Raw genomic sequence first — 26,388 nt, 5'->3', positions numbered from 1 at the left:
GGCTGTGGCTCAGCCTTGTTTGCCCACGTTGGGATGGCCAGGCCCGCATCTTTAACTGTAAGACCAAAGTGAGGAGCCATACCAGCTCTCAGGTGAGGTTGTGACTCTGTGAGGTACCGCAGAGTCACAGGAACTTGAGATATATAAAACCTTGATTTACACTCCAGCCGCAGCTAACCTCCCAGCCTGGTTGAAAGTTACTTCTAGAAACAGAATGTTGTACATCACAAACTGTAATGCCTTATCAGACCGAGCCAGGACTAGCCCTATCGGATAGAATTAGTGGTTTAATTTACTTTTTTATTTTTTGGTACTGGGGATTGAACCCAGATGCTTCACCACTGAGCTACATCCCCAGCCTTTTTATTTTTTTATTTTGAGACAGCATCTCGCTAAGTTGTTTAGGGCCTCTCTGATTTGCTGAGACTTCCCTTGAATTTATGGTCCTCCTGCCTCAGCCTCCAGAGTCTCTGGGATCACAGGCATGCCCCACTGTAGCCAGTGAGATTAGCAGCTTAGATACTCCTAGGGGAGACAGGCTCTGAAGGCAGGAAGGAGGCAGAGGCCACCCTGGGGCAACAAGTGCCGCCTGGAAAGCTTGTGTCTCAGCTCCTGGGAGCATGAGTCCAGGACGCCCAGAGAGAAGGAGTGAGGAGGATTCAGGACTATTCTATTTTCTGTCTTGATGGAAGAATGAGATAGGAACCAGGTTGGCCATGGAAATGAGGAGAGGCAGTACTATTTGGATCTGGGTGTCACCCCTGCAGAACTGGAAATCCCTGCCCTTTCCAAAAAGACACCTAGCACAAAGGGTCTCCAGCCTGACACAGATAGGGACCAGAAGCCACTGCATGCTTTGTCCAAGGCCTCTGAGAATTGTCACCCTCAGAGAAGCAAGACTAGTTGAGGGAACAATTTAGAGGAATAATATGTCAGACTTAAGTGCTGGTCATTAGGGATAGAGGACAAAGGGCTAAAAGCTAAAGTTGAGCGGAGTGAGGCCTGCACAGGTCAGCTGTGAGTTCTGTGATTTTAAACTGCAGCAGGACAGCAGGCAAGCCCTCTTGTTCAGTGGGACTCAGTACTGCCCATTTCTGCCATCTCCAGGCACCACCCGGAGGTCCAGGGTGTCCTGGAGGAACAGGACAGAGAGCAAGGAATGTGATTCAGGAATCTAGCTGGTCCCGCCGAGAGGAAGTGTTCTCTGAGCAGGACTTGAAGTAAAGTGCCTGGTCTAGGCCTGAGCACCAAAGGCACAGAGCTGACGGACACACTGTGGCAGAGGGGCACCCCTGGAGTGTCACTATCACTGTCTTGGTGAAATGAATGAGGACAGAATGACGGGCTGACTGCAAGCACTGGGTGGGTGGACTTCACAGAGTTTGTCCACTGATAGGAGGAGGAGCACAGGGACCCCCCACGGGTCTCATAGCTGGGTGGTCAGAAGGGCAGAGCTTTGCCCCATAGGGTAGGACAAAGAGCTGGGGCTGGGCCTCCCCATGTCTGGGCTGTAGGTGGGCACTGAGGGTGCTGCCCAGAGTAGCAGGAGGCTCCAGGAAAGAGGCAAGGGAGCCTTTGGCAACTCCCTTCTCTGAAGCCAGAAGGCTGACCCACGAAAGGCCAGGCACAGGGCCTGGAGGAGGAAACTCAAGTTTGAGGCCAAAGAGGGCATAAAGGACAAGGAGTGGAACCTGGTGGCCTGACCTCCCTGGCTCCTGAGGGCGTCGTCCAGGGAAGCACTCTTGAAGAACCTCACGGAAACTGGAGCTGGCAGCAGCGCGTTTTCCTCCCTGGCTGTTCTTTAGAGAAAAGGCCAGCACCCCACTGTCCACAGGCACTGAGGACACTGGCTGCCGGGGCCCAGAGTGAGCTCCTCCCTGCCGGCGTCCTCCTGAGGCTGTGCCAAGAATGGATGCTGGACGGGCCTGCAGTCCTTGGCTGGTCAGCCCGCCCGGCCGGGCCCTGGAGGGAGGCCCGCATGTGCCTTTGGGGGATGGTGGGGGTGAGCTGGCTCGTCTTTCCTGCCGTGGGAGAAGGTCTTCAGGAGTGTGAGAACGCTGAGTACAGTTGCACGCATTGCTAGGTGGCACTTTTTTTTTGTACCTAAAACATTTTCCTTAAGAAATAACAAATCACCTGTCGGACGACCCCCTTCCTTTCTCCCACAACTTCAAAAGAGGACTGAAAAAAAAAAGAGAGAGAGAGAGAAACACCCGAGAGACCAAATAGAGGCCTTACACCCTTACCCATCCTGTGCCCCGGATGAGAGGACCTTCCCAATCCTGCATCTTCCACCGGGAGCGCCGGCTCTCCGGAGCGAGCTGGTGCGGCCGCGCAGGGGAGCGTGTGTCTGTGTGTGATGTGCCTTCATGCGTCACTCTATTTATGTTGTTCGCAGCCCAACGGTAGCGGCCAGGGCAAAGTCCCGGGGTCATTTTTGCTACCGCCGCCGCCTCCAGTGGCCAGACCTGTGCCCCTTCCTATGCCTGATTCCAAATCCACCAGCACTGCCCCAGACGGCGCCGCCTTGACTCCTCCATCACCTTGTAAGTGGACGATGAAACTGAAACCACAACGCCCAGCGTCCCCAGCCCATCCAAACAGTCTGCACTGCAAAAGAGAACAGCCCCACACCCATGCCAAAGCCCCCAGCCCAGAGCGCCACGGAGCCACCTGCCCGGACAAGAGCAGAGCCAAGCCCCCAGCCACAGCCTCCTGGGCCTCTGCTGCGCCAGCCAGCACCCCATGAGCCCCCTGCCTGCTGCTCCCAGCTGGGGCCCCTGGCCCAGGCCCCCCTGGGGGGGCGGGAGGGACAGCACAGTGGGGTGCCAGGCCAGGGGTGCTGGCGCGGGTGGGAGGGGGCGGGGAGGCACAGCCATGCCATCTTCATGCCTGATTGCTGTTTTTTTGTTTTTTGTTTTTTTGTTTTTGTTTTTTAATTTTTTGTTGTTTCGTTGTTCCTACACACACACCAAGAAAATTAAATGTGACCACAAGGCGACGCCACCACCATCCCCTTTTTGCCTTACCTCCCTTACCTCCCTTCCTGGCTCTTGGGCCTCTAAAGATGCAGGAGGCCAGCCCCTGACCCCCACCCTCAGTCTCACATTTGGTTTCTCGTTGTTCCTCTTTTTTTTTTCCTCCTCCTCCCATCCTTTCCCCTTCCTTCCCCTCAATCCCTTAATTCCTTTCCTAGGTTGATGTTCCAAGGACAAGGGAGGGCTCTGGGCCTCTGCTACTTCATCTCTCTCTCTTTCTTCTCCCCCCCCCCTTTTTTTCTCTTTTCTTTAAAACTGGTGACAAATTTTATCAAAAGGAAGAAAAGAAAAAATCTGAGTCAAGAGGCCCCAGGTAGACCCGACGTGAAGGACAGGAAAGATGGAGGGTGGGCTGTGCGCTGTCTGTGGGCAGGGTGGCCGAGGGTGGGCAGGGCCCTGTGGCTCGCAGGCCATAGGCCAGGGTGCTGCAGTGGTGGCCAGGTGGCCCATCTCACTGCTGTCTGTTGGCCCTGTTTCTCCTCCTTTCTCTCGGTTTGAGTTCTTCCCCCCATCCTTCTCATGCCATCTTCTCATCTGCATCTACCATAAGACACGAAGTCATGACCATGGCCATCTGAAGTGGGCAGGGTTGGAGAAGGGAGTTCAGGCCGCAGGTTGGGGGGCACTTCTGAAGAGAGGTGGACAGAACCTGGTGAGCATGGGGTCCCTGAGTATAACTGGTGTAGGGCAGGGGATGGGCAACCGGTGACACTCTTTTTCCCCTCTGGGGACATCTTCCCTCCTGGGAGTGCAAGGCCTGTTCCCTCCTGTCGGGCTCTAGCCAGATAACCCAAGAAGAACTCAGGGGTGTTCCGTTCATTTGCCACCTTGGGCTGCAGGACAGCTGTCCCTAGGTGACTGAGCTTTGGGGCTCTGCCAGGCACTCTGGCCTCCTCTTCCTCTGTAGCCTTGGCCCATTTCAGGCTTTGGGACCGTGAACCCTTTGGGCCAGGTGCATTGATCAGAGAAGAAAGGCACAGGCTTTGCGGCCCCAGGCCGAAGCTGAGAGGTCAGCTCCTACGTCCTTCTCTGACCCCATCCTTCCTGGCTCAGTCCTTTGTTGGGTCCCCTTGGAGTTCCCCACATCACCTACCCACTCCTTAGGACTGCCCAGGGTGCACTTGACATGGCCTGAAAGGTGGCCTGAGAACACTTTCCCCACGCAGGGTGAAGGCAGGCCACCAAAGCTGCCACCCTTCTTTGGACCCTCTCTTCAAGTAGGAAAGCCAGGATACCCACTGAGGGCACATTAAGGACCAGGTTGTCCCCAACCCTGTCCAGTATCTCAGTAGGGGACAGAACTGGGTCCAAGAGACCTCAGCTACAGCCTCCAGGGCTCCTTCCTTCCCCTGGGCCCTGAAAGAGGCTGCCTGATTGAGGCTGCCAGGGCTGGGGGAGGGTGGGGTGTGTGCTTCTGGTCGGGGAGAGGACGAGGGGCCCCTCGTGTGGAGGAGGGGCAGGCTTGGAGCCTGGTCTTTAGCACAGGAGCCCTTGGCCCAGCCTGAATTTGGCAGCACAGCACAGTCTAACCCAGTCTCTCCCTCTCAGCAGTCCCGAAGGGCAGTACCCAGGTGGCCCAAGGCCTGACGGGGTCTCTCCCTCTCTCCCTGCTCCCACAGCATTCGCAGCGACAGGCGCCTCCTCTGCCAACCGGTTTGTCAGCATCGGACCCCGGGACGGCAACTTTCTGAACATCCCACAGCAGTCTCAGGTAGGAGACCACCTGTAAGCAGGCGCAGATGGACAGACAAGGTTGGGGACACCTTGATGTGAGGGAAGAGGCTGGGGTCTTTACAGCTAATCAGGGAGCAGGCGGAGCTTCAGGACCCAGACTTTTGCATGCCCAGCTGAGCCTGCCTCCCCAGGCAGCCCCCAGGCTCCCTGGCTAATCAGCTAATTGGATAATTAGCTCTGACAGCCCTGGCCCTGGGGAAGGCGGCCAAGGACCCAAGGCTCCAGGCGCTTTGGGCCAGGCCTGGTGGAAGCAAAGATGGAAGCCCGAGGCACCCTGTCAGGAACGGGAAGGCGTCTGCTTCACTGCCCTCCCACTGCCCTCCCACTGCCCCTCCCTCCCAACACTGGCTGGAAGTCCTGCCCCAAGCACCCTCCACCCCGCCCTCCCCTTTTCCCTGGCTTTGGGTGGGCTGGGCAATGGTGGAGGAGGGACAGAGTGGGCCTGGTGGGCTGAGTGCCCAGAGACTCTGGCACCAAGGGCAGGGCAGGACTGGCTGCTGCCCTGGAAGCCCCTCCCCCAAGTCCCAATGGGTCCTGTTAGGGGTAGCCAGACTGCGGGAGCCCCCAGTCCCCACTCCCCTCTTCTGCTGACACCATCCCTACTTCTCTTAAAGGGATAAGCCCATCCTCAGCCCCTCTAGCTGGAAGCCCCTGGACTTGGCCTTGCACATACATGTGGGTGTCCCCTGTGTACCTGTCCCCAAAGAGGTTGAGAATAGTCAGCAGAACCCAGGGCCCTGGGAGCTAGGAAGGACCCACCTCAGGAGCAGGGCACACCAGCTGTTGAGGGCCCATGGCTTTCACAGGGCAGGGTTTCAGAAAAGAGTGTGTAAATGTCTTCTTTTTGCACATTTTACAAGAACATCTCCTTGTGGACTTTCTTGGCCCTGGGAAACCCACTTTTGCCCAGAGCCCCAGAGCTACCTCTGTTGGTTCCTTTTCCGCCTCTGCTCTGAGGCCCCCATCCAGAGAAAGTTAGTGGATGGAAGTTTTGTGTGTGTGGCTTGAGGGCTTTCTTTCTTTCTTTCTTTTCCTTTCCATCCAAAAAAAAAAGCCAAAAAACTTTGTCAAACTTCAAACTTCAGAGCTCTCTAGTGGCAAGGAGGGGAGGGGAAGGGAACTTCAACCCCCTCCAGCTTCCCACCCCCTTTCCCCAGAGTCACGTCTGACCCGTCTGGTTTCCAGGAGCAACCAGACATGATGTAACACCCAGATGAACTTGAACTTGGGGGTGTTGAGAAGAAAAACAATGGCTCCGAGCAGGGGCTGGAGCCAGCCCCCTCTGCTCTGTGCCAGGGAGGCCGAGAAAGCCCTGCTGGCAGAGGGCGGGAGGGGGTGCCAGAGGAAGGGACAGCAGGCGGGCCTCCCCTCTGGGCTCTGGGCTGGCACCAAGGGCAGGGCTCACTTACTCCCTCCCTCTTGCTGTACCCCTGGCCGCCTGCAGCTCTGCAGTGCTCGTGCTTGACCACTGCCAGAGCCCTCCCTGTTCAGTCAACCCCTCTCGCCTCCTTCTTCACTTTCTCTGCTGTCTTTGCTTGGACGTTTTGGGGCCAAGGCAGAGTTTGAGGCAAGTCTGGTAAATAACTTCTCTTCTCCCATGTTCCCATCTTGGGCTCTGGGCATTCGGGGAAGGAATTCTCTGCCGGGGTCTAGGGCGCCTGAGCAGGCAGGTGTGTCGAGGGGGCAGTGGGGAAGCCAGAGCAGGACATGCTGCTGAGCAGGAGTCCCCGGGCCTGGGGCAGGCGGGCGGCTGCAGTGGGCACAGGGGGTACAGTCAGAAGTGGTTTCCACAGTAACGAGTGACTTTTGCTGATCCCTGGAGCACCAGATGGAGAGAGAACAATAGAATGAGGGAAGAAAAGAGAATTTTAGCAATTTTGTCATTCCCTGGGCAGCGCTTTTTACTTAGTTTTAATCAGTTTTGGACTTGGCTCAGGAAGCAGGGAGGGTGAGCAGAAAAGCCACTCCGTGCTTGGCAGCAGATCTTCTGTTCTCGGGACCTGTGGGGAGGTGCCAGGGAGCTCCCTTGGAACTGCCTTTGTCCCCAGCTCCAGGACTGGAATCCGAGTCTTCCTCTTCTGAGGAGGGCCCCCAACCTGAGATTTGGTTGTTGAGCCCCCTGCTGTGAAGCTCATGAAACCCCAAAGGGGCCAGCTTGGGGCCTTGGAATGATCTGCTAACAGACAGGGCAGCTAGAGCCCTCCCTGTCCATGTTGAAGGAGAGATGGCTCTGGAGCTGGCTGCCCCCAACTTGGGTACAAGAGTCCTGCATATCATTCCTTATGAAGAGGGGTCCCATAGACTGCCAGGGCGAAGGGCGCGGGATGGGAAGCCCAGGAGCTAGCTGCTGCCCTGGCTGTCTTCTGCTCACTCTGGGGTGCTTCAGACCTGGGTTTCTGCCTCATCTTCATCAGACCCCCTGAGCCTCTGCTTGGTTTTTACTCATTTGACAGGTCAGACTTGGGGCAGGTGCTCGGGGAATGCACAGAAAGAGGACAGGTCTCCTATGTGCATATCTTCCTGTATGTGGCAGGCGGTTCACCTCTGCCAGCCAGCAGTGCCTGGTCACTGTGGTGATCCCAGATCCCACATTTATAGATACCACAGATACCCATCCACTGTGGTGGCCACTGGCCACTTGTGGCTGTGAACATTTAAATGAATTAACTAAAGAATATATAGTCACAGAATCCATATTGCATGTGCTGAGAAACCATTTGTGCTACTGCATTGGACAGCACAGATAGAATTTCTGTTGTCACAAAAACTTCCAGAGAATCTCTGAACCCTATCCCCCACGGCTTTTGTTTTTCTTAAGAGGGATCTTACTATGTTGCCCCGGTTGGTCTCCAACTCCTGGACTAAAGTGATCCTCTGCCTCAGCCTCCTGAGTATTGGACTACAGGCATGTGCCAGTGCACCTGGCTTCTCTGAATCCCTTTCTAATTCTCACACTCAGTGTCCCATCTCACAGTGAATAACATCATGTGGTCCCAACCAGAACTTGAGTCGTGGATCTGGCCTGTAGACCATAAGCTAACCAATATTGGAATAATAAAGTAAATATTGGAAAATTTCACATGAAATTCTGTTGCACTTCTAGCTTCTTTTGAAAAGTTGGTGGCTCCAGTCACCAGGGCTCTTACTCCAGTGTGGAAGGCCAGGCTCTAGACAGGGTGCAGGCATTCTGGCCACCACAGACCCTGCCTCCTCATGATCACCACACTGGTAGCAGTTAGGAGCATGAATTCTTCACTGCCCCCTGCATTTCAGTCCTAGCTGTGTCACCCTAAGGCTGTGTGGCCTCAGGCAGGGCACCTACCCTTTCTATGTCTGGCTTCTGTGAGGGGCTGGGTAAGGATAGGATGAACACATCTGGCATGTGTTCTGGTAGTTAGCTCTGTCTGATCCCCACAGACCAGCAACTGTGACCCAGTCTTGGAGACCCCCATTTTGTAGATACAGTCAGGTGTACCCAGCCTCCTGACCCAACCCTTGGCCTTGGGTCTGGACTGGAGCCTTTGATGGAGAGCAAATTGCAAGCTGCCCTGCCTCTGGGGTCTACCCAGGGTGTGCTGGGTGCAGAGCTGCTAGACAACGCCCTGTATGTGGGAAGGCGGTGCCCCCTGCTGGCTTCATGAAGGAAGGACGCCCACCCCAGGGAGCCTGGGGTCCTTCCCCAGACTCTAGTGCCCTAAGGGTAAAGGATCTGCAGGGTGGGCTATGGCCCCTCCCCCAGGTCTGGCACTGCTGGGGACTGAAGCCATGTGGTTCCCCCGCCCCCAGCCTTTCAGCCTGTGGGACTTTGGCTGGGATGTTCAGACGGGAATTTCTGCTTTTAATCCAAAGAGACAGAAAGAAAACTCAGCAAGAAGCTGGGCCACCCCCACCCCACTCCTCAAACCCCTCTGGGCACAAAAGCTCAAGCCTGGCATCCTCCCCACCCTCCAGGACCCACACAAAAACCTAAACAATTGCAAACATGGCCAGATCCCAGGTTTGTGCCAGCGCCAGCCACGGGGGTCCCACCCGCTGGGCACTGTGCCCACGGGAAGGCCAGCTGGACTCTAGCACTGGGGTGCAGGGTCTGGGGGATTCCCATGAAGGGGAGCTGCACTTCCTCCCCAGTGGTGGGTCGATTGCCCAGCACCCTGGCTCTTTATGAGCTGGACTTTGAGCTGGATCCTCAAGGAATCAGCAGTCACAGTGCCAGGGACCCTGCCCCAACTGTTCTCAATATTGCCTTTTTTTTTTTTTTTTCCGGCTTCCTTTCAGTCCTGGTTCCTCTGATAAGATCGGCAAAGAAACAACAAAATGAAAAGAAGAGGTTCCTCAAAAGGGGGGAGAAGAAATTTTGAGACATGGAAAAATCCCCCAGCCCAGCCCAGCCCCACCGAAAAGCAAAAATTAGATGTCGTCAGCCACTCAGCCCTTCTCTCCTCCAGCCCGGGGACCCCTGCAGGCCCCCGAAGCAGCCCAGTTCTCAGAGAGCCCTTGGAAGGGGTCTCAACGGAGCTGTGCACCAGCAGCCAAGCAGAAAGAAACATGCAAAACGGACTCTGCCAGGCAGAGGACAGACAGAAAGAAAGGATGCGGCAGGACTGCCTTCTCCCCACCCCAGCCCGGCCTTCTGGGGAAGGAGCAAAATTCCCAAACAGAGCAACCAGCACAGTTCTGAAGGGGCCTGGCCCCCACCCTTGCCCTTTCTAGGGAACCCCACTCTCCACTCCAGCCTGAGCTTTCCTGGGGAGCCTGGAGGACCAGCTTGTGAAGATAATGGGGTGTAGGTTGGCGAGCTCTCCCTTCTATACTTGGCCCCCTCCTTCTCTCCCTTCTTGCCTGGGTTCTGGCTTCTACTCCTAGCTGCTCCAGACCAGGTGAGAGAGGCCCTCGGGTGGACAGGGGGTACCCCCTGGAGCTACCTGCTGCATCAGCCCAGAATGGAAGGTGTTCTGCCATTCCACCCTGAGCTGTAGGGGCAGTTCCTGAGGCCCCAAACCCCTTTGTACAGTCCACAGGAAAAAGATGGAATGCTCTAACTGATCCCGCCCCAGCTTGGGACAGGCCTCCTATTCCCTCTCTCTGAAGACCAGGAGGGCTGTCCCCTATTCCCGCCAGGAGTGAAGGGAGGGAGTCGGGCTCCAGGTCGCCCCTGCGCCCCAGCCCTGCATGCAGGTGCCCTCGCTCCGCCCCACTGGTCCCTGCCCCTGCCCCTCATGCTTACAGCACTACTGGGGCCAGCCCGAGATGGAGCAGAAAGGGGACCCCTGGAGCCAATCGAGGAGGATGAAGCAGCTTCTGCTGCGCCGGTTAAGCTGCCACCTGCGCTTAGGTAGGCGTCCTGCTCACCGACTTTCAGTTCCTTTGGAGGGTGTTGGGTGTTGTCCTTTACAAAAGTGTTTTGGAGCTTTCTGTCCCCCACCTTTCCCACCACACCCACCCCCCCATGGCCACTTCTCTCTGGATTTTAGCTGTAATGTCTTTACTCTTTATTTAGGGGTGGGGCAGTCATTGTTTGGGTCTTTGCTGTTGCAATTGGGAACTCCTCCTCTATTTGAGCAACTTGGGAACAATTTGGTAACACACCACAGGAAGTAGCTCCCCCCAAGTCCCCTCCTTCCCCAAAGGATGGTGGGGGCCTGTCCAGAGGTTCTTTAGAAGTCCCCCTGGGAGGGAGGGGAGCATGAGCACGCCCAGCCCCCTCCAGGGTGTGACTTGGCCCCTCTGGCTTGTCTTTCTGTGCCTTACTCCCTCCTTCCTGCGTCTCCTCTCCCTGACCCCCTTTTCAAGTCCTTGTGCCTCTCTTTCTCTCTTTCTTAACGGTATGAAAACACAAAGCACAGGTCAGGATCCTCTGAAAGTCAATCAATCCAACATTGCACCAGTAGGGGTGGGTTATGGGCTTTATTTATTGAGAATCTAGTTTGTGAGGCTGTAGCCCTGAGCTGGCGGAAGGAGGGAAGGAGCCGTCCGGGGAGGAAGGAGGGCCATTACCTGGGGTTGCGCGGCTGGCAGGTGGTGCCTGCTCCCCAGGGCGAAGCCGCTAGGTGGCTGGCCCCAGGGGCGGCTTCTGTTGGAAACTGAGCGAAGCCCTCCCCCGCTCTCCTCGGCGTTCCACGCTGAGAGGACCCCAGGGCTGAGGGGCAGGAGATCCCGTGGGAGACTCCCGGGGCGTGAGGAGCAAGGCCCCGGGGTGGGGGGCCGGGCGGGCCGGGCGTGACGCGCGGTCAAAGTGCAATGATTTTTCAGTTCGGTTGGCTAAACAGGGTCAGAGCTAAGAGGAGCGGAAGGAGGGTGGTCCCTGCCCGGCCGCGTGCGCCCTTTCCGTCGAAGACAATCGGGCCGCAGTGTGCTGTGACACTGTGGGAGCCGGGGTCTGCGGGGCACCCGCCCGGGCGAGGTCGAAAGCTGCAGGCCAGCTGGGCCCGGCGGGGTCGTTTGGGCGGGCAAGGTGCGCTCCTTTCCCAAGTAGTGGTGTGAGGGGCAGGCGAAGGGCAATGAGGGCGACAGATGTGGGGACGTGTCAGGAGAGGGAAAAAAACCCACAAAAATATATATATGGGGGAAATGAACTTTTTTTTTTTCATTGAACCAAGTGCAATGCATCAGAGAGTTTTCCTATCTTTGTATGTTAAGAGATTGTTAAGAAAAAAAAATTCTATTTTTGTTGTAATGTCCTCGCGGCTCTGGGGACGCTAAAAGAACTAGGCCTGCCCCGCCCTGCGCGGGGATGACGAAAGCTGAGTGTTTTTTCCTTTCCTTTTTTTTCTTTTTCTTTCTTTTTTTTTTTTTTAAGTCATTTTCCTGCGTTGACGAGGATGATCTGGGGTTTTTATTTGTTTTGTCGTTCGTTCTCGGTTTCGGTGGGAGGGCTGAAGGAAACGTACACATTTTGAAGTTAAAAAAAAAAAAACACCTCGACATGAAAAATCAAAACAAAACACAATATCAAAAAGGAAAAAAGGACGAGAGAAATTATTTTAAGATAATTAAACATAAAAACCCTGGTGCTTCTTACATTATAAAGTACGTTTAAAAACCCACAAACTATTATACATAAGTTTATGAATCAATTAAATATCCTGCACTTGTTAGGAACACGCATATCCCTTCTTTGTTGAGTTTAACGGAACGGGACAGCGGCGTGCGCCCGGCGGCTGGGCTGCTCTTGCCGCGGATCTCCCCGGGCGTCCCCTCCCTGGGCACTGCGCCCCCTCCTCGCACCATCGCCGTCTGGGCACAGGGGCGCGCAGGGGGTCCCAAGCCCCTCCCCTGCAGAGGTCAATGCCAACGAACAAATGTTCCTTCCCTCCCTCCCTCTCCGCCCCGAGCGCCCTTCTTCGAGCCAGACGCCAACTTGACCCTCACCAGCATTATCAGGAGCGCGCTCAGCAAGTTGGTAGTTTCCTCCCCGAACCTCTTCCCCGGTGACCCCCACCATCACCACCACCACTACTCAACATCACTCCTCCTTCCCCGGCCCGCTCCGGGGAGCACCCGGAAGGCTCGATGCTCCAGGACAGGACCAGCCACGCTGACATGTTGATTTGCCCAGACCCGCGCTCGCACGCACGCACGCACACGGCCCCGCACATAGCCCCGCCCCATCCCGCAACCAGCCCTGTCGACTGCCTTACACACCCGCCCCCGCGCTGGCCGGCCGACCTAGTGCCTTGTTCTCACCCCCGTGCTGGCGGAGCGGACGCCGCGCTCTGGGTCCCAGAGGGGCCGGGTGGCTCAGACGACCCACCACTTCCCCACCCCGACCGTGCTGAACGGACCCCCCCCCCCACACACACACACACGAGAGAAAATAAGGAGCAATAAAGTCACGAGAACTTTTGTCCCCCAATCGAGAGCCCGAGGGGCACCCCAGCCCCACCTCTGCTGCCCCCATCCCACCCACCCTTGGGGCGCCCCCTTCACCCCGCAAGCCAGCCTGGGCCAGCCCCGCTTCAGCCCCTCCCGGGAGATCCGTGCGCCCGACCAGCACCAGCATCGCGGACCGCAAAGGCCGCCCGTCCCGTCAAACAAGTTTCTTCTTAGGCTAAGAAACGCAGTATATACGAGTATCTCTATATATAGTACTAATGGATTTGGTGTGCTTCCCCCTTAGCGTCCCCCTCCCTCTGCTCCTCCTTCAGCCTGGTCTCCCCCTCTCTGCCCTCCACCCGCCCCCCGTCTCTGCACTGAGATACATAAGAAACAAGGGTAGTTTACTGTCTGTTTTGTTTTCTGGGTTTTCAGTGTCCTAGCGGAATGCAAGTAGGCAGCCAGCCCGTCTGTTCCCTCTCCGCCCCGCCCCGCCCCGCCCCCGTCACTGCGCTTCTGTTATACCATCTTTGCCTGACTCTCTCCGGCTTCTCCATTGAATGGCTAATGTGTATGTGAAATAAAGAAATAAAGAAAAACAAAAGCAAGAGCTCCAGAGCCTTCGCTAATGCGATCGTGCGGGACCGGGTCGAGTCTGTGGGCTAGGTGCCGGGTGTCTATGCTGCCTGGCTCTTCGGGCGCCAGGTGTGCCGCACACGCCATCCGAGAGTCAGTTCTTGAGTCTCCAGAAGGGGGCGCCGTGAGAAGGGGAAGACTCCTCCCTCCCCCACAGCGACCCCAGTACCCCCACAAGTGCAGAGGTGGAGCACCACTTGGGTCCGACGACCGCGCTTCCTGGGTAATCTACAGGGCGGAAAAAAGTCTGCGGGGCCCCTTGGGATGATGGTCACCCTTCCAGACCCCCAGGATCACTCCCCTATCGGGGACGTCGTGTCTAAGTCCCTCTTTGACAGTTCGCTCGGGAGCCGGCGAAGCGAGACCTTTCCTCCACTGTCCCGGTCTGAGTCTTCGGTGGCACCCACGGCTCAGAGGCGCCGCTGTATGGGGGTCACCGCACCTCGGGACTCACAGCCGCTTGCTCCATTTTGATGGGCCGTACTGCCCCATTGGGGTTGATGTCGGAGTCTGCCAGGGGCGCGGGCTGCGAGCGCACCGCCACCTCGGCCTTGCGCCCGGACCCCCGGAGGGCGCCATCGTCTGGGCTCCGGCGAGCAGGCCGTTTACGGGGCCCGGGTTGGGCGGGGCCTGCAGCCAGCGCGGCTGCCTGGTCGCGCAGCAGCCGCACCAGGAAGCCGATGTACTTCATGGCCAGGCGGAGCACCTCGTTCTTGCTCAGCTTCCGGTCGGGCGGGTGAGTCGGCAGCAGTTTCCTGAGCTCTGCGAAGGCGCCGTTAACGTTCTGCTGCCGCCAGCGCTCGCGGCTGTTGGTGAACACGCGCCGTGCTACCTTCTGGGGCTGGTGCCCTGCAGATAGGACGGGCGGGGCTACCCTCCAGGCCCAGAGGGCACCCCCTCCCAGCCTCACTTCAGGCACAGCACCTTCATGGGATTTACGCCCAGGTGGTGGATTGTGGCACCACCACACAAGGGATCCATGTGTGGGGTCCACGTGTAGCTTCCCCTCTGCCCACGGGCCCCACAGAGAAGGATCCTAAGTCCAGACTGTAGACACCAGGGCACTTCTCTGCACCTTCATACCCATGGCTGAGAGTCCCCAAGGAAACGTTTCCTTGGAGCTGTCACTCTGAGAAACTCCCCCTGCGGCCCGCATTCTCAGTGTGCAGCTGGGTGTGCCTATCTGCCTATCGTTCTGAGAAGTGCTCACATTGTTGGTGACGGTGGTCCTGTTGGGGTCTCATGTGGCCAGGTGATTCCTGATGGCTGTGCTCATGTGTGACGCTATCATGTGATGGTGGATGTTTCATGCATAACTGTGGTTCTGTGGCTGACTCTTGTGTGGTTGTGGTTGTGTGGATGTCTCCTGTGTATCTTTGGTCCTGTGGCTCTTTCATGGCTGTATGTCCCAGTGGAGCTGTCATTTTGTGGCTCCTGTGCCCCACTGTGGCCAACTTTGTTTTGCTGTGACTGTGCAGCTGTGAGGCGTGGCTGCTCAGTGACAGTGCTCGAGTGGGGTTACCTATGGAACTGTAGTCTTGTACTTGGGTACGACCTGTGTGTGCACGTGCACGTATGTGTGTGCATTGGAAACACATCTTCCTGTGGAAGAGTGTGGTACAGACCTGGGCCCAGGCAGAGAGAGCCACTCACAAGTACACATACACACACACACACACACACTCACCCTCAGCCAGGTCCAGCTCACAGTGGCTTGGTCTCCGCTTCAGCCGACTGCTAGGGAAGATGCTAAAAGGTCCTGCTGGCCCAATGTAGACGCTGTAAGGGTTTGTGGGTCACAAATGCCTTGTGGGCAAGGACCCTGGCCCCCAATATCCAACACCACCCCCAAGCCCCAGCTCCCCACTGACCTGTTGAGGAAGGGGTGAGGGTGGTAATGCAGAGCCAGGGTGGGCGGGGTAGTTCCCAGAGTGGAGAGGTGCAGCAAGGGGGGCCGGAGGGCACTCAGCTCTGTGGTGGGCATGGCTGCCCCTGGGGGCCTGGTATGACCCAAGCTGATCACTGGTACACCAGGGGGCAACCTGGATGGGGAGCCACCTCTGTGGCCCACCTCATCTGAGGGTAGAGGCCCAGGTGAGGCAGGCTTAGTGGGTGGGACAGGGGCTGGGCTGGAAGCACAGACCATCTCGGCCTTCTCAGTCATGGTGGGGCCCACCTCTGCCAGGGCCTGGGGTGGGCACATGGACCCCGAGGAGGGGTGCTCACCTGTGGGAGGGAGGGGAGCCAGTGGGAGGAGGAACAGGTGTGACCTCCCCTCACCTGCTTAGGCTAACAGAACCTTCAAATGGAAAGTAAAGCGGGGAGGAAGGAGGGTGGAAGTTCAGTGGGAAAGACAAGTGAGTGATTCCAGAAACTACCAGGACATCGGAGGGCCTTCTCTACAAGAGAGGGGTTGTCTACCAGGTGGTAGGCAGCATGGAGCCTGGCAATGCCTTCTCTGGGCTGTGTTGTGAGGGGATGTGCCTCCAATTTCTCCCAGAATTCCCTCTCACCTACAGCCTAGAGCTGAGACAAAGCAGAAGCCCCCCACTGACCCTGGGATCTCCTGAAACTCCAAGATTGAAACTGTGACCCTCAGATCTGAAGATCTGATTCTGAGATCCTTCACTGACTCATTGGTGCCATGTGACCTTGGAGTCCCTCCAAGATCCACTCTCTTTCTCTAGCCACCCCTTCCCCCCCACACACCCCAAGGCTGGCCCCATGGACTTCAGGTATGGCCCTGAGGTTCTTCACCCTGCCTCCACATTTGACCCTGGAAGCCCTCCATAATTGCTCTGGAACTCTCGCTCCTGCTGAAAATGTTCCCCTTACTAATCCTGTAATCCCACTATCATAGGGTGATGATGGTGCCTGATGCTGACCCTGGGACCGACAACACTGTTTCCAGTGCCCACTCCAGCTCAGTCTAGCTCACACCCTCCCTCTGGCTTAGACACCCACCCCCACCAGCATCTATACTTTTGCACCCTGCTTTTTTTTTTTTTTTTTCTTTTTTGCAATGCTAGGAATTAACCCAGGACGTTGCCCATGCTAAGGCCAGTGAGCTGCACTCCCAGCCCTGCACCCTTCAAACATTCCTGTCTGTGGGACCCCAGGGTCTGGGGTGTCCCAGCAAGGTGTGGTACTCCTTGCCCCTCTGCCCTGACTTCTCCAGCTGGGGGAGCTGGTCTGGCCCCAAGCTTAGGGAATCCTGGCTGATGAATGAATGAATGAACGAAAAAGGAATGCTGGTGGGGTCCCAGGCAGAGACCCTCCACCTTCAAGCCGGCTCCCTTCTTACCCCGGCGCTGTTCCAGCAGCCTGGTGAGTGCCTGGGCTCTGTCTCCGCAGGACTGGCAGTCCAGGCCAGGATGCGGTTTCCGCTGTCGGGGTTCAGCCAATGCCCTCCAGGGCGCCCCGTCGGCCCAGGAGTTGGGCCGCGCCTCCTACCGGGCTCCCGAAGGCCGCGGCGGCCGGTGGCGGCGTGGGTTCCCCGAGGGAAAGTGAACGGCTCCCGGCCCGGCCCGCCCTCTCCCCGCCCCCGGCGGCCGGGTTTCCTCCCTCTCACCCCCGGCGCAGCGGCCAGAGGATGCTGGGCCAGCTCAGATAAGGGCCAGGCCGCCTGGCCGCGCCTGATAAGGAGCCGGGCTGACCCCGGAGGAAACCGGCGGGCGGGGATCTCCGAGCGCGCGCCTCCCGGCCCCGCCCCCGGCCGGCGCGGGCAGCACTCGGCGGTCACCCCTCACCGGCCGGCTTTCCGCTTCCCCAGGCACCGGAGTACCCCGGCCCCAGCGTACAGCCTGGGGGAAGGGCCCGGATGCATACCGAGGGGAAACCGAGGCATGGAAACTTCAGCCTTTGGTGTTGTCTGGATCTGTCCTTTGGCTTTGAACACCCCCTGCCCTAATGGAGTGTCTCTGCTGATAGGGTGGAGGGGGGCCCTTTCCGGCCCACTGGGGCCTCGTGACCCGGGCCCCCTTCTCCCCTCCTAACCCGCCTGGTTGGTTCCTCTTTTTTTTTTTTTTTAACAGATCCCCTCCCAACTTCTCCACCCCCATGACGGGGTGGGGCACCCCAGGATATACAGTTCTGGTGGCCTGGCTTTGAGCGGCTGGGCTGAGCAGTGTTCTGGGCTCTGGGGCACACTCCACCCATTTCCAGGTCCAGTTCTTAGGTGATGGGACTGGAGAGGACTTCAGTGGCTGCTCCAATCAGTCCCCACAACCTGGATGTCTGGACTACTTAGTCACCCCGAAGGGTGGAGCCACCTCCTGGCTGGCAGCATCCTGGAATGATGGTTCTGTTCAGGACCGGGCTGAAAGCTCACAAAGGGAGGGGCTCTGGTCACAGCTAAGTAGCAGCACAGGCCTCTCTTATCCCCTATCCTGCATAAGGATCTGTTCTCCTTCGCCCTGTATCTGGTTAACGGCAGGGGTTCCCCAGGCAGGCCCTCCACTGCCACCTACCACCACAGCTACCATTCTCCCTGGAGTCCAGAACCAACCGCCCTCCTGTCCCCCACCCCACCTAGGGGAAACTCAAGTTTTAAGCCCTTGAATTAATTGATGCCCCTGCAAGGAAGTTCTAGAATTGGTCTTCCTTTTCAGCTGGGGATGAAGGGTGCACGTGGTGGACAGGAATTTTGCCCCAGGATTCCCCCTAAGGTTACTGAGCCGCTGCCCTCGGGGGAGGGGGATGCAGCTTCCCTTCATTGGGTGTCTGGGCAGCAGCCTGCTTGGCCCCTCTCTTCAAGCACCCCCACTTGGGCCACAGGGCAGGAAGCACCTGGTCTGGAGCGGATGTACAGAGTGCCTGGTTCCGGTCCAGCTTCCGCCGCCACAGCCCCGGGAGAGCTGGGCCAAAAGAAACCAGGCAGCGGGGAGGCGGTGGCAATGGGAGGACACACTGGTTGCATTGGGCCCAGGAGGGCTCCAAGGGAGGGGGGAGGAGCAGAAGTCCCACGGGTGCGAGCGCAAGGCTGCCGCCCTGTGGTCACCTTGGGAATCGCAAATGGCAGCTCTGGGGGGTGTCTAAGCAACCCTTTCCGCAGAGGGACATACCACACATGGTCAGCTCGTATTCCCAGTCAGGCAGGGACAGACATCCCCCAGTCAGGCAGATGCACAGCCACCTCAGGTAAGGAAAAAGGAGACAGAGGACTAGGACCCAGTCACACTGCTGGATGGATGGGAAGGAGGCCCTCACAGCCCACAGCCAGCCTCCCCACTCAGAATGACAATCAGCAGAAAATGACATGTCTTTATTGGCTCAGTCTACACCTGGCCCAGCAGCAGGCCCCGGGTCTAGGGGGGTTCTGGTTGGGGGGGTCTCTGGGCAGTCTGTGGAGGTGGCATCAGCTGAGGCTCCGGGCAGAGGACTGTGTGAGTAGCAGCACTGGTCTCCTCGTTGACAGGTGCCCTGGTGGGAAGAGGGCGACGTGAAGCCCCCTCTGCAAGCATGTGGCTGGCCCCAGTTGTTTCAGGCCAAGAGGGGTATCCACATGCCCAGAGGTTTTGGGGAAACAGGAGGTACCTCACCTCCTTGAACCTTTTGCAAGGAAACGTCTTTAGGCGAGCAGCGCGCTGGGCCCGATCCTCAGGGGGGTCCTTCCGCTTATTCTGGAGGAGCTTGCATCTCTCCAACACTTCGCTGGCTGCCTTGGCCCTGCAGGTAGACAAGAGACAAGAGTGCTGGGACCCCAGCTGGTGGCTGCCTCCGCCTGGCCCTGGCAGAGCCACAACCCCACTCACCCTGGCCGAGCTCGGGGCCGGGGACCCCAGTTGGCCTCCGGGTTGGCCTGAAAGCGCTTGAGTCCCCGCTGGCGCGAGCTGGGATTAGCATCCTCCCGAATGGTGAAGTTGGCCTGCAGCCTGGGCAATGGGGATAAGGACTGGGGCAGCCACCGCATGGGTGTCCAGGGACCACTGTGGAGCCTGTCCAGCTTGGTGCAGCTTGCCGTGGCTGCCCCTGCCCGGGTTTGTCATTCATTTAATAAACATTTTGCTTTTACTATCAAGTCTGCATGGTTCTCTCTGCTGGGAATAGGCCTGCGTGAGGCAGGGCTGACTGTCTAGCGCAGGGGACAGATGAGCAAGCAACGGGTCAGATCAGAAATAGGTAAACGAGGTTGCATCAGGACATGTGGTGAGCTTTCTGGTAAAAGGCACAGGGAGCCAGGAGGGGTGCGATGCCAGCCCAGGTGGTGGGGTCAAGGCAGGCTTCCCTGGGGAGGCAGGAGGTGAGAGGCAAGCCATGCGGAGAGCGAGCACAGGCAGAAGCTGGAGGTGACCGCCCAGCGAGACTAGGAGTCAACAAGGAGCAGAGAGCACAGAGAAGATGATGGTGGGGGGCTCTTCAAGGTCTGGGGGGCCACAGATAGGACTTTGGTTTCTCTCGAGTGAAGTGGGAGCCATGGAGGGCTCTGGGCAGAGGAAGGGTGCTCTGCTGCTTCAGACATGCACAGCCCCCGCCCCCCCAGCAGATGGCGATAGCCAGGATGCGGGTGGGTCTGGAGGGCAGAAGCTGAGGGAGGAGCGGCCAGGCTTTGGATTTCCTTGAAAAAGTCCGTGCAGGGAGGATCTGGCCTCTGCATACAGGGGTCCCCATACCATACGTGGGCCGCCCTGTTCCCTCCCGCAGTTCCCATCTGTACCTGGGCTCCACACTGAGGATGCGGAATGCTGGGCTGGTCTCAGACAGCCGCTCCCGTTTCACAGGACACGTTTTCTCCTGAGAGAGGAGGTCAGGGGATGTTGGGCCCAAGGGGCCTTCAGGGGACCGGCACCCGCCCATCCCCGCGTGGTCAGCCTGCCCTCACCCACCCAGCAGCGCATTATGTCCCAGAGAGCCGTGGAGGGGGCGTCCGTCTTCACGGCACTCTTACAGGCGTGGGAGAGTGAGACCCGGAAGCCAGCATGGAGGAGGGCCGACCTGGGGACAGCAGGGACTGTGATGGGAGACTGGACTCCTCGCACAGGAGTGGCACACCAGCGACCACAGCAGTAAGGCCACGCATGGGCGGCCTGGCGGGCCAGTGTGCTGGAGAACCCTGGCCACCCCCACCCCACCCTCACCGCAGCTGGAGGAGGCTGGGCGTGTTGCAGTGGATGGTGCTGCTCAGCTGGTCCAGCGTGTAGTACAGGGGCACATCCGGGAGCTCCTGAGGGGGCACAGGAGGGGCTGTGCAGCTGGTGGACAGGACAGGCTCAAGAGGACATGGGCACAGGTGGGGGCCCCTCCACCAGGCACGGCCCACCCCTACCTCAGTGATGACACTCAGGACTCCCCGAATCCGCTCTGAGGTGTGGAAGCGCCCAGGGTTGGTGCTCACAGCCTCCAGGACACGGCCCACAAAATCCAGGTTGTGGATGGGCTCTGCCCACAGGGGACCACCAAGCTGCGGACACACAGGGAGCAGTGAGCAGGGGCGGCAAGTGGCCGCTGGGATTGCTGCACCCCCTCCCTCCGCTGGCTCAGTCCTACCTGGTGTCGCTGCCCACAGTGCTCACACTCGGGGCTCACGGGGGGACCACAGGCTGCAGAGAATTTGACCCTGCAAGGGGCAAGGCAGTTAGGCAGGTGGTGACCCTGGGACACCTTCACCCTCCTGCCCAAGGACCCCTGCTCACCGGCCACCAGAGGCTTCTGCTGCTTTGCCGAGGCGCTGAAGGTGCAAGGCTCCACAGCCCACGCACTGGAAGACCAGCGCCTGCTTGCTGTGGGGTCCAGGGCATGGCCATGAGCTCCCAGTGTGGTCGCCACGCCAACTCCTCCTTCAGACTGGCTCCATCCCTTTTAGGACCCCCAAGTCCCCAGGACGAGGCCTGATCTCCCCCTCAATCCTCCATGCCTCCCCTGCCCTCCGCTGACCTGGCTGAGGCCTTGACCTTGGCCTGGCCTGTGAAGACGCGCACAAACACACGCACGTAGAAGTCTGCGCTGATGCTGAGCAGCGGCACCACAAAGCGCTGGTAGCAGTTGGCGCGGAGGTCCAGGCTGTGCAGGACGATCCTCAGGGCCTGGGGGCGGAGGATGGGGTCAGCCCTCCCTCCAAGGTCCCCTCTGCTGCAAGGGGCCGCACACACACAGTGCTCAAAGCACCCGTTCCAGGCTGGTTCCCTAGGTTCCAAACCCAGTCCCAAGTGTCCTGGCTGTGTGACCCCGGGGGCTAGCCAGCAGCACCCCTGGGCTCCGTTTCCTCATCCGCAAAATCACAACCGTCCCTGTGTCTTTGTGGCCTTGCTGGAACTAATGAATGAGGAATGGTCATCCTTCTGTTGACCTTGTCAGTGTGCCTCCTTCACTGTGGACTGTGGGCTGAGGACCTAAGTTCTAGCCCCAAGGGCTCTGTGTAGGAAGTGGGGACACTATGTGATGCAGAACTGCCCAGCCTTCTCCTTGCCAGAGGCTGCCATGAGACTCCAACATGGGAAAGGAGGTGGGTGGGCATTTCCCAGACTGACCTGGGAAATGGGCCTCGAGGAACAAGGAGCCCCTGCCTCAACTCCCCACAGCAACCCTCTAGGGTCGGTACCATCGTCATGCTCGTGTAATAGATGCAAAACCAAGGCCCAGAAAGGTGCTGTCAATTGCCCAGCAAACATCTGAACCAAACCTGGAAAAACAACTCTTTTTTTTCCTTACGCTGAGCGCAGTGGCAGGCCCCTGCAATCTCAGCTACTTGAGGCTCAAGTAGGAGGATCACAAGTTGGAGGCCAACATAGCAAGATTCCATCTTTAAAAAAAAAAAAAAGAGGAACAAGTATGCAACCACCTACTGCTACCCGGCCCCTTAAAGACCTGTTTGTGGTCACTCCCTGGATTAATCTAGCCCTGGCTGCCTGGAGGAAGCAGAGCAGGTCTTAGGTGTAGGAAGGTGTGCTGGGTAGGGGCAGTTTCTCCAAGCCTGGTGCCTCCCCTCCCTGGAGGGCTGGGAGCACCCCTCACCATCTCATGGCAGGCCCGGCTCTTGAGGGCCATAGCCCCGTACTTGCTGTAGCATGTCTCCCCGCTGTTCCCGGCCAGCACTGCCATGTCCGTACAGGTGACACACAGCAACCCTTTGGGGAAGAACTGGGTAGTGAGGCCCTCTGGACCCCCCCAGCCCTGCTCCAACCCCCACATCAGCCCAGCCTCACCTCCTTCACTCACAGCCTGCACAGCTGCGTCCAGGAAGGGGGCGGGGCTGCCATAGGGGTCCAGGTCAATGACATCGAACCGCTCTGATACCTTCTGGTGCTGGTACATCAGCATCCTAGGCAAAAAAGGTCCAGGTCCTCAGCCTCCCCCAGCAGGTACCCCAGCTCTGTCCCTTACAAGCATGAACTCCTGCAGGGTAGTGGTTCTGGCCTTGAACTCAGGGGCCAGCTCCCCAGGTGCAGGTCCTATCTTGGGCATTTGTTAACAGCATGGTTTTCCCCCTTAGACAGGCCCCAGCTGAGCTGTCTAAAATCTTGGTGACAGCCAATACCAAGACGTGACTTAGAGCTGGCCCTCTGAATCCATGAGAAACCAGGCTAGAAGCCCCCAGGCGGCAGTGAGGCAGCCAGTGCAGAGGTCACAAGTTCTACTGTGTTTACTAACCCACTGCTGGCACCAGAGCAGCGCCTGGCACACAGCAGACACTGGATATGCCATGGTTCATTTTAACAAATAAAAGGAGCACAAGGGCTGGGGCTGTAGCTCAGTGGAAGAATGCCTGCCTAGCATGTGCGAGGCACTGGGTTCGATTCTCAGCACCACATACAAATAAATAAAGGTCCACCAACAGCTAAACACACACACACACACACACACACACACACACACACACATAAAAAGGGGGGACAAGGAGTCTAAAATGGAGACCACACAGCATAGCCACATGCCACATAGAGATTTCAGCCAATGACACTGCGTATTACCTACTGACATTATAGCTGTCTTAGTCTGTGTAAGTACACCCTCGTGTTCCCACAACAAAAATTGATTACTGACACATTTCCTAGAACATGTACCCAATGTGAAGCAACATATGACTACACTTACTTTTGGCAGAGTTTGGACCAAACATTCTTTATTTTTTTTTTAATATTTATTTTTTAGTTTTAGGTGGACACAATATCTTTATTTTATTTTTTAATGTTTTAGTTCTAGATGGACACAGTACCTTTATTTATTTATCTTTCTGTGGTGCTGAGGCTCAAACCCAGGGCTTCACATGAACTAGGATTTGTTCTAGTTCTACCACTTGAGCCCCAGCCCCAGCCCTCCAAACATTCTTCTCTATTACTTGAACATTACCACAATCTGTGTAAAACGACTGTTCTCTGGCACACAAGAAAAGTAGGGTTCAAATAGACTCAGTCAATCTCCCAAGGTCATGTGTCAAGACTGTGACAGGGCCAGGATTTGGCCCCAGACAGTCTCTCTCTACAGTGTACCTTACAGTCATAGGGCAGAGTCACCCAGAACCTACCGGGCATCTGCCTGGTTGGGTTGTACCAGATGGGCCACACCATTGAGCTGCACATTATGGCGCATGAGGTCCACAGCCCGGGCGGAGGCATCATTGGCAACCACAGATCGGAGCCCAGGCACCTCCAGGGCGAATCGAATGGAACGCAGGCCTGAAGCTGCCAGGCCCTCCAGGACACGCAGGCCTTCCTGTTGGAGGAAGCAAGGACCCTGTTCCATCTATATCTCCTTCCTCTTCTGGGCCCGAGATTCCCCACCACCCCAGCCCTTCCCCTTCCAAGAGCTCTCCTTCCCCTACTACCCACTAGATTCCAAGCCTGCACCTCCTCTGCTTAGGTCTTACCTCACAGATCTCCCCGACGACAGCTATTTGAGGTTGATCTCCTGGGGCCAGGTTTTCACCATCTTTCGAGTCAACCTTTTCCTCCTCTTGCTCGGACAAGTCCACAACCACCTTTTGCAGGTCCTTCTCACCTGGCACCTTGACTACAGTCACCCAAAGACACAAATCAGAGGATATCAATGACCCTCTGAGACCCCATAAACTTCAAAATACTTTAGATTCACAGATGAAAATCTTTCTGAAAACCCCAGGGGAAAGGCTGACAGAGCAGAGGGCCTTTCTGGAGTCTTGGGGGAGAATGGGATGATACAGGGAGAGAGCTCTGTGTGATTGCCTGGCCCACTGGGAGCCTGGACCTCCACTCACTCTGGATTCCTTTGGTCCCAAGCTGAATTCGAGCAAACTCTGTGATCACAGCACACCTGGTGGGAGATGGAAGGTCAACTGGTACCTCTTGACAGGGCCACTCCTTTGGAGTGGTCCTTGGTAGTGTCATTCCCTCTGCCCTTCAGCAAGAATGTAGTACCACCCTAATCCTTTTAGGTCACCTCCCATTTGTCCAGCATTTTAAATTCTAAAGAGAAGCCCCACCTAAATAGTTAAGATGTTAATTGTTAAATCTTTCTTTAGATTTACAGAACCCAGGACATCTCAAGACCTTCACAACACCTTTATTTCAACTAACACAAAACATGTAAATTACTGTGAGGTTTAACTTGCAGAAAATGTCTAAGATCTACAGGAACTAGCCCCAGGAGATTAAGGTCAAATGCAGTGTTCCAGATTAGAAAAAAAGGAGACACATGCTCAGGATGACAAAGACCCTACTCAGCAAGTAGCTTTCCGGCTTTGCTCCTCCTTCCCTTCCTTGTAAAAGTCCTCTATGACCCTGAGCCCCTCAAGATGGAGCTTTGAGGTTGAGCTCATCCATCTTCTGAGATGCCAACCCTCGAATAAACCCGAAACCTTCCTACTAACTCTTCTCTCCTATTGATTGGTCTTCGAGCAGCTGGCAGCCAACTTATTCCGGTAACACCCTCAGCCTCACTGACCTATTTCCCTCTCCTAGGCTGACCCCTGACCCTTGCTCACGTCAGGTCGCGGTTGAACTCCTGCACCGGGTTGTAGAAGACCTCGTTGGAGCTGGGGAAAACGATCTTGGCGGCCCCCTCGGTGACTGTAGTCTCCTGGGCCGTGGGTGGGCGCTCTTCTCTGCAGGGCCCAGTACCGTTCTCCATTGCTACAGGATTCGGGGGCTTTGGGGGCTGCCACTCCACAAAATGAGCTCTACAAAGGCTGCGGGTGGAGCGGAGAGTGAGGCTCAGCCACAGAACAATTCTCGCATGGGTCATCCACGGTCGCTTCTGCCCACCAAACCTAGTTCGGGGACCGGGGAAGACATAGAGGGAGGATCAGAGAGCTGCATCCGGGGCCAGGAGTGGCCTACACAGTAGGGACTAAGTAAACCCAGTGGCTTCAGTAAACTGACACCCTCCGTTTCCAGAGACATTAGCCCCTGCAGAGCTTAAAGCTCTCAGGTGAACCCGCCCCAAGTCTAGATCGCTCCCGGCATCATCTAAGTTCTTCTCACTTCTTCAGGCATAGAGAGCTGAACAGTCTGGATGCACGTTTCCCGAATTAGGATCTGGGAGCCGCCATATTGGCACAGTGTGGGAGGGGCTGGTCACATGACCAGGGCTAACCAGTCAGTGACAACACTCACGGTGGGCGAATAGGATCAAAATTTATCGCGGCAAGAAAGTGCGCTGAATGTGCTGCGCAGGTAGTCTTAAAGCACAAAAGCTCCCCGGGAAGGAAACGCATCACATCTCTTTAGTCAAACTGAAGATATTGTGGTTCGGAAAGGGAGAAGTAAACAGAAACTCCACACCTACTGATCGCGTCCTGTGTGCTGGGTGCAGTATACAAATTATTTCAGAGCATCTTGAAGGAATAATTCAGGCTCTGGGATCGGATTTACTGAGTTTGAATTCCAGCCCCCTCACATACTCTTGAGTAGGTTAATTAAACTCTCGGGTCCTCACTTTCCTTACATGTTAAAGCAGAATCTTGGCTTCCAAGTAAGAGCAAAGTAAAACGACAGAATTCCTGGAAAGTGTGCAAAGCAGCCGCTCACACATAATAAGCCCTCTGTAGGTTCTAACGGGTCCCAAAAATTGAGAGTAGCGGACCCGGCTACCTGGGTCCCAGTCTTACTTCACCGTGTTGGTAATTCTTAACTCTGCTTTTAAGTTTCCCTATTCGTAAAACGGGCAGAACGTTTCAGTTTTCGTTATGGACTGTGGTGGAAATTAAATGAGTTAGTACAGGCAAAATGCTAACGGAGGCTGACATCACTTAAGCATC

The 26,388-nt window shown here is 56.9% G+C and overlaps 3 protein-coding genes across 8 annotated transcripts in view; 1 reads left to right on the top strand and 2 right to left on the bottom strand.

Annotated features, from left to right (window-relative positions):
- The window catches only part of Nfix (nuclear factor I X), a 98,870-nt gene extending 85,678 nt beyond the window's left edge, over positions 1-13,192 (top strand). For 3 of the 5 annotated variants that reach the window (XM_026399731.2, XM_026399728.2, XM_026399729.2), the window contains 3 exons: positions 2,399-2,546; positions 4,658-4,749; positions 9,048-13,192. In XM_026399731.2, the coding sequence (XP_026255516.1) occupies positions 2,399-2,546; positions 4,658-4,749; positions 9,048-9,062 (255 nt within the window). In that variant the 3' untranslated portion in view covers positions 9,063-13,192. The remainder of the gene's footprint in view (positions 1-2,398; positions 2,547-4,657; positions 4,750-9,047) is intronic. The other 2 variants (XM_026399735.2, XM_026399733.2) reach the window with 1 other exon arrangement.
- On the bottom strand, positions 11,482-17,088 carry Lyl1 (LYL1 basic helix-loop-helix family member). Its single transcript, XM_077796375.1, has 4 exons — positions 16,525-17,088; positions 15,092-15,446; positions 14,908-14,999; positions 11,482-14,069 (listed from the first exon to the last, which is right to left on the bottom strand). The coding sequence occupies exons 2-4, from the start codon at positions 15,421-15,423 to the stop codon at positions 13,654-13,656; spliced, it is 840 nt and encodes a 279-aa protein (XP_077652501.1). The 5' UTR covers positions 15,424-15,446; positions 16,525-17,088; the 3' UTR covers positions 11,482-13,653.
- A 1,267-nt stretch (positions 17,089-18,355) lies between these two features.
- On the bottom strand, positions 18,356-25,696 carry Trmt1 (tRNA methyltransferase 1). Of its 2 annotated transcripts, none has more exons than XM_077795761.1 (17): positions 25,613-25,696; positions 25,114-25,398; positions 24,388-24,443; positions 24,022-24,164; positions 23,680-23,867; positions 22,361-22,476; positions 22,170-22,282; positions 21,093-21,241; positions 20,852-20,938; positions 20,706-20,775; positions 20,485-20,619; positions 20,297-20,382; positions 20,045-20,153; positions 19,876-19,952; positions 18,974-19,093; positions 18,761-18,887; positions 18,356-18,641 (listed from the first exon to the last, which is right to left on the bottom strand). In XM_077795761.1, exons 2-17 carry the CDS (start codon positions 25,371-25,373, stop codon positions 18,492-18,494), a joined length of 1,986 nt encoding a protein of 661 aa, XP_077651887.1. In that variant the 5' UTR covers positions 25,374-25,398; positions 25,613-25,696; the 3' UTR covers positions 18,356-18,491. The 2 variants fall into 2 exon arrangements, with proteins under 2 accessions (XP_077651887.1, XP_077651889.1); XM_077795763.1 differs by having other exon boundaries at positions 25,114-25,317; positions 25,613-25,695.
- Between the last annotated feature and the right edge of the window lie 692 nt (positions 25,697-26,388).

This window comes from Urocitellus parryii, chromosome 3 (genome assembly GCF_045843805.1).
Source record: "Urocitellus parryii isolate mUroPar1 chromosome 3, mUroPar1.hap1, whole genome shotgun sequence".
NCBI classification, from domain to species: Eukaryota; Metazoa; Chordata; class Mammalia; order Rodentia; family Sciuridae; genus Urocitellus; species Urocitellus parryii.
Note: the sequence above shows the minus strand (reverse complement) of the source record. Positions and strands in the feature narration are given on the sequence as shown.

Bases quoted from the DNA above. Each gene is read 5' to 3' on its own strand.
- Lyl1 (XM_077796375.1), bottom strand. From the start codon at position 15,423: ATGTGCCCACCCCAGGCCCTGGCAGAGGTGGGCCCCACCATGACTGAG. The intron at 15,000-15,091 runs GTCAGTGGGGAG...AAACCCTTACAG, and splicing joins CCTCACCCCTTCCTCAACAG to CGTCTACATTGGGCCAGCAG. The intron at 14,070-14,907 runs GTGAGTGTGTGT...TCCTATCTGCAG, and splicing joins TGAGCTGGACCTGGCTGAGG to GGCACCAGCCCCAGAAGGTA.
- Trmt1 (XM_077795761.1), bottom strand. From the start codon at position 25,373: ATGACCCATGCGAGAATTGTTCTGTGGCTGAGCCTCACTCTCCGCTCC. The intron at 22,477-23,679 runs GTAGGTTCTGGG...TTTTTTGCCTAG, and splicing joins CCCAACCAGGCAGATGCCCG to GATGCTGATGTACCAGCACC. The intron at 19,953-20,044 runs GTGGGTGAGGGC...CTCCTCTCTCAG, and splicing joins GGGACATAATGCGCTGCTGG to GAGAAAACGTGTCCTGTGAA.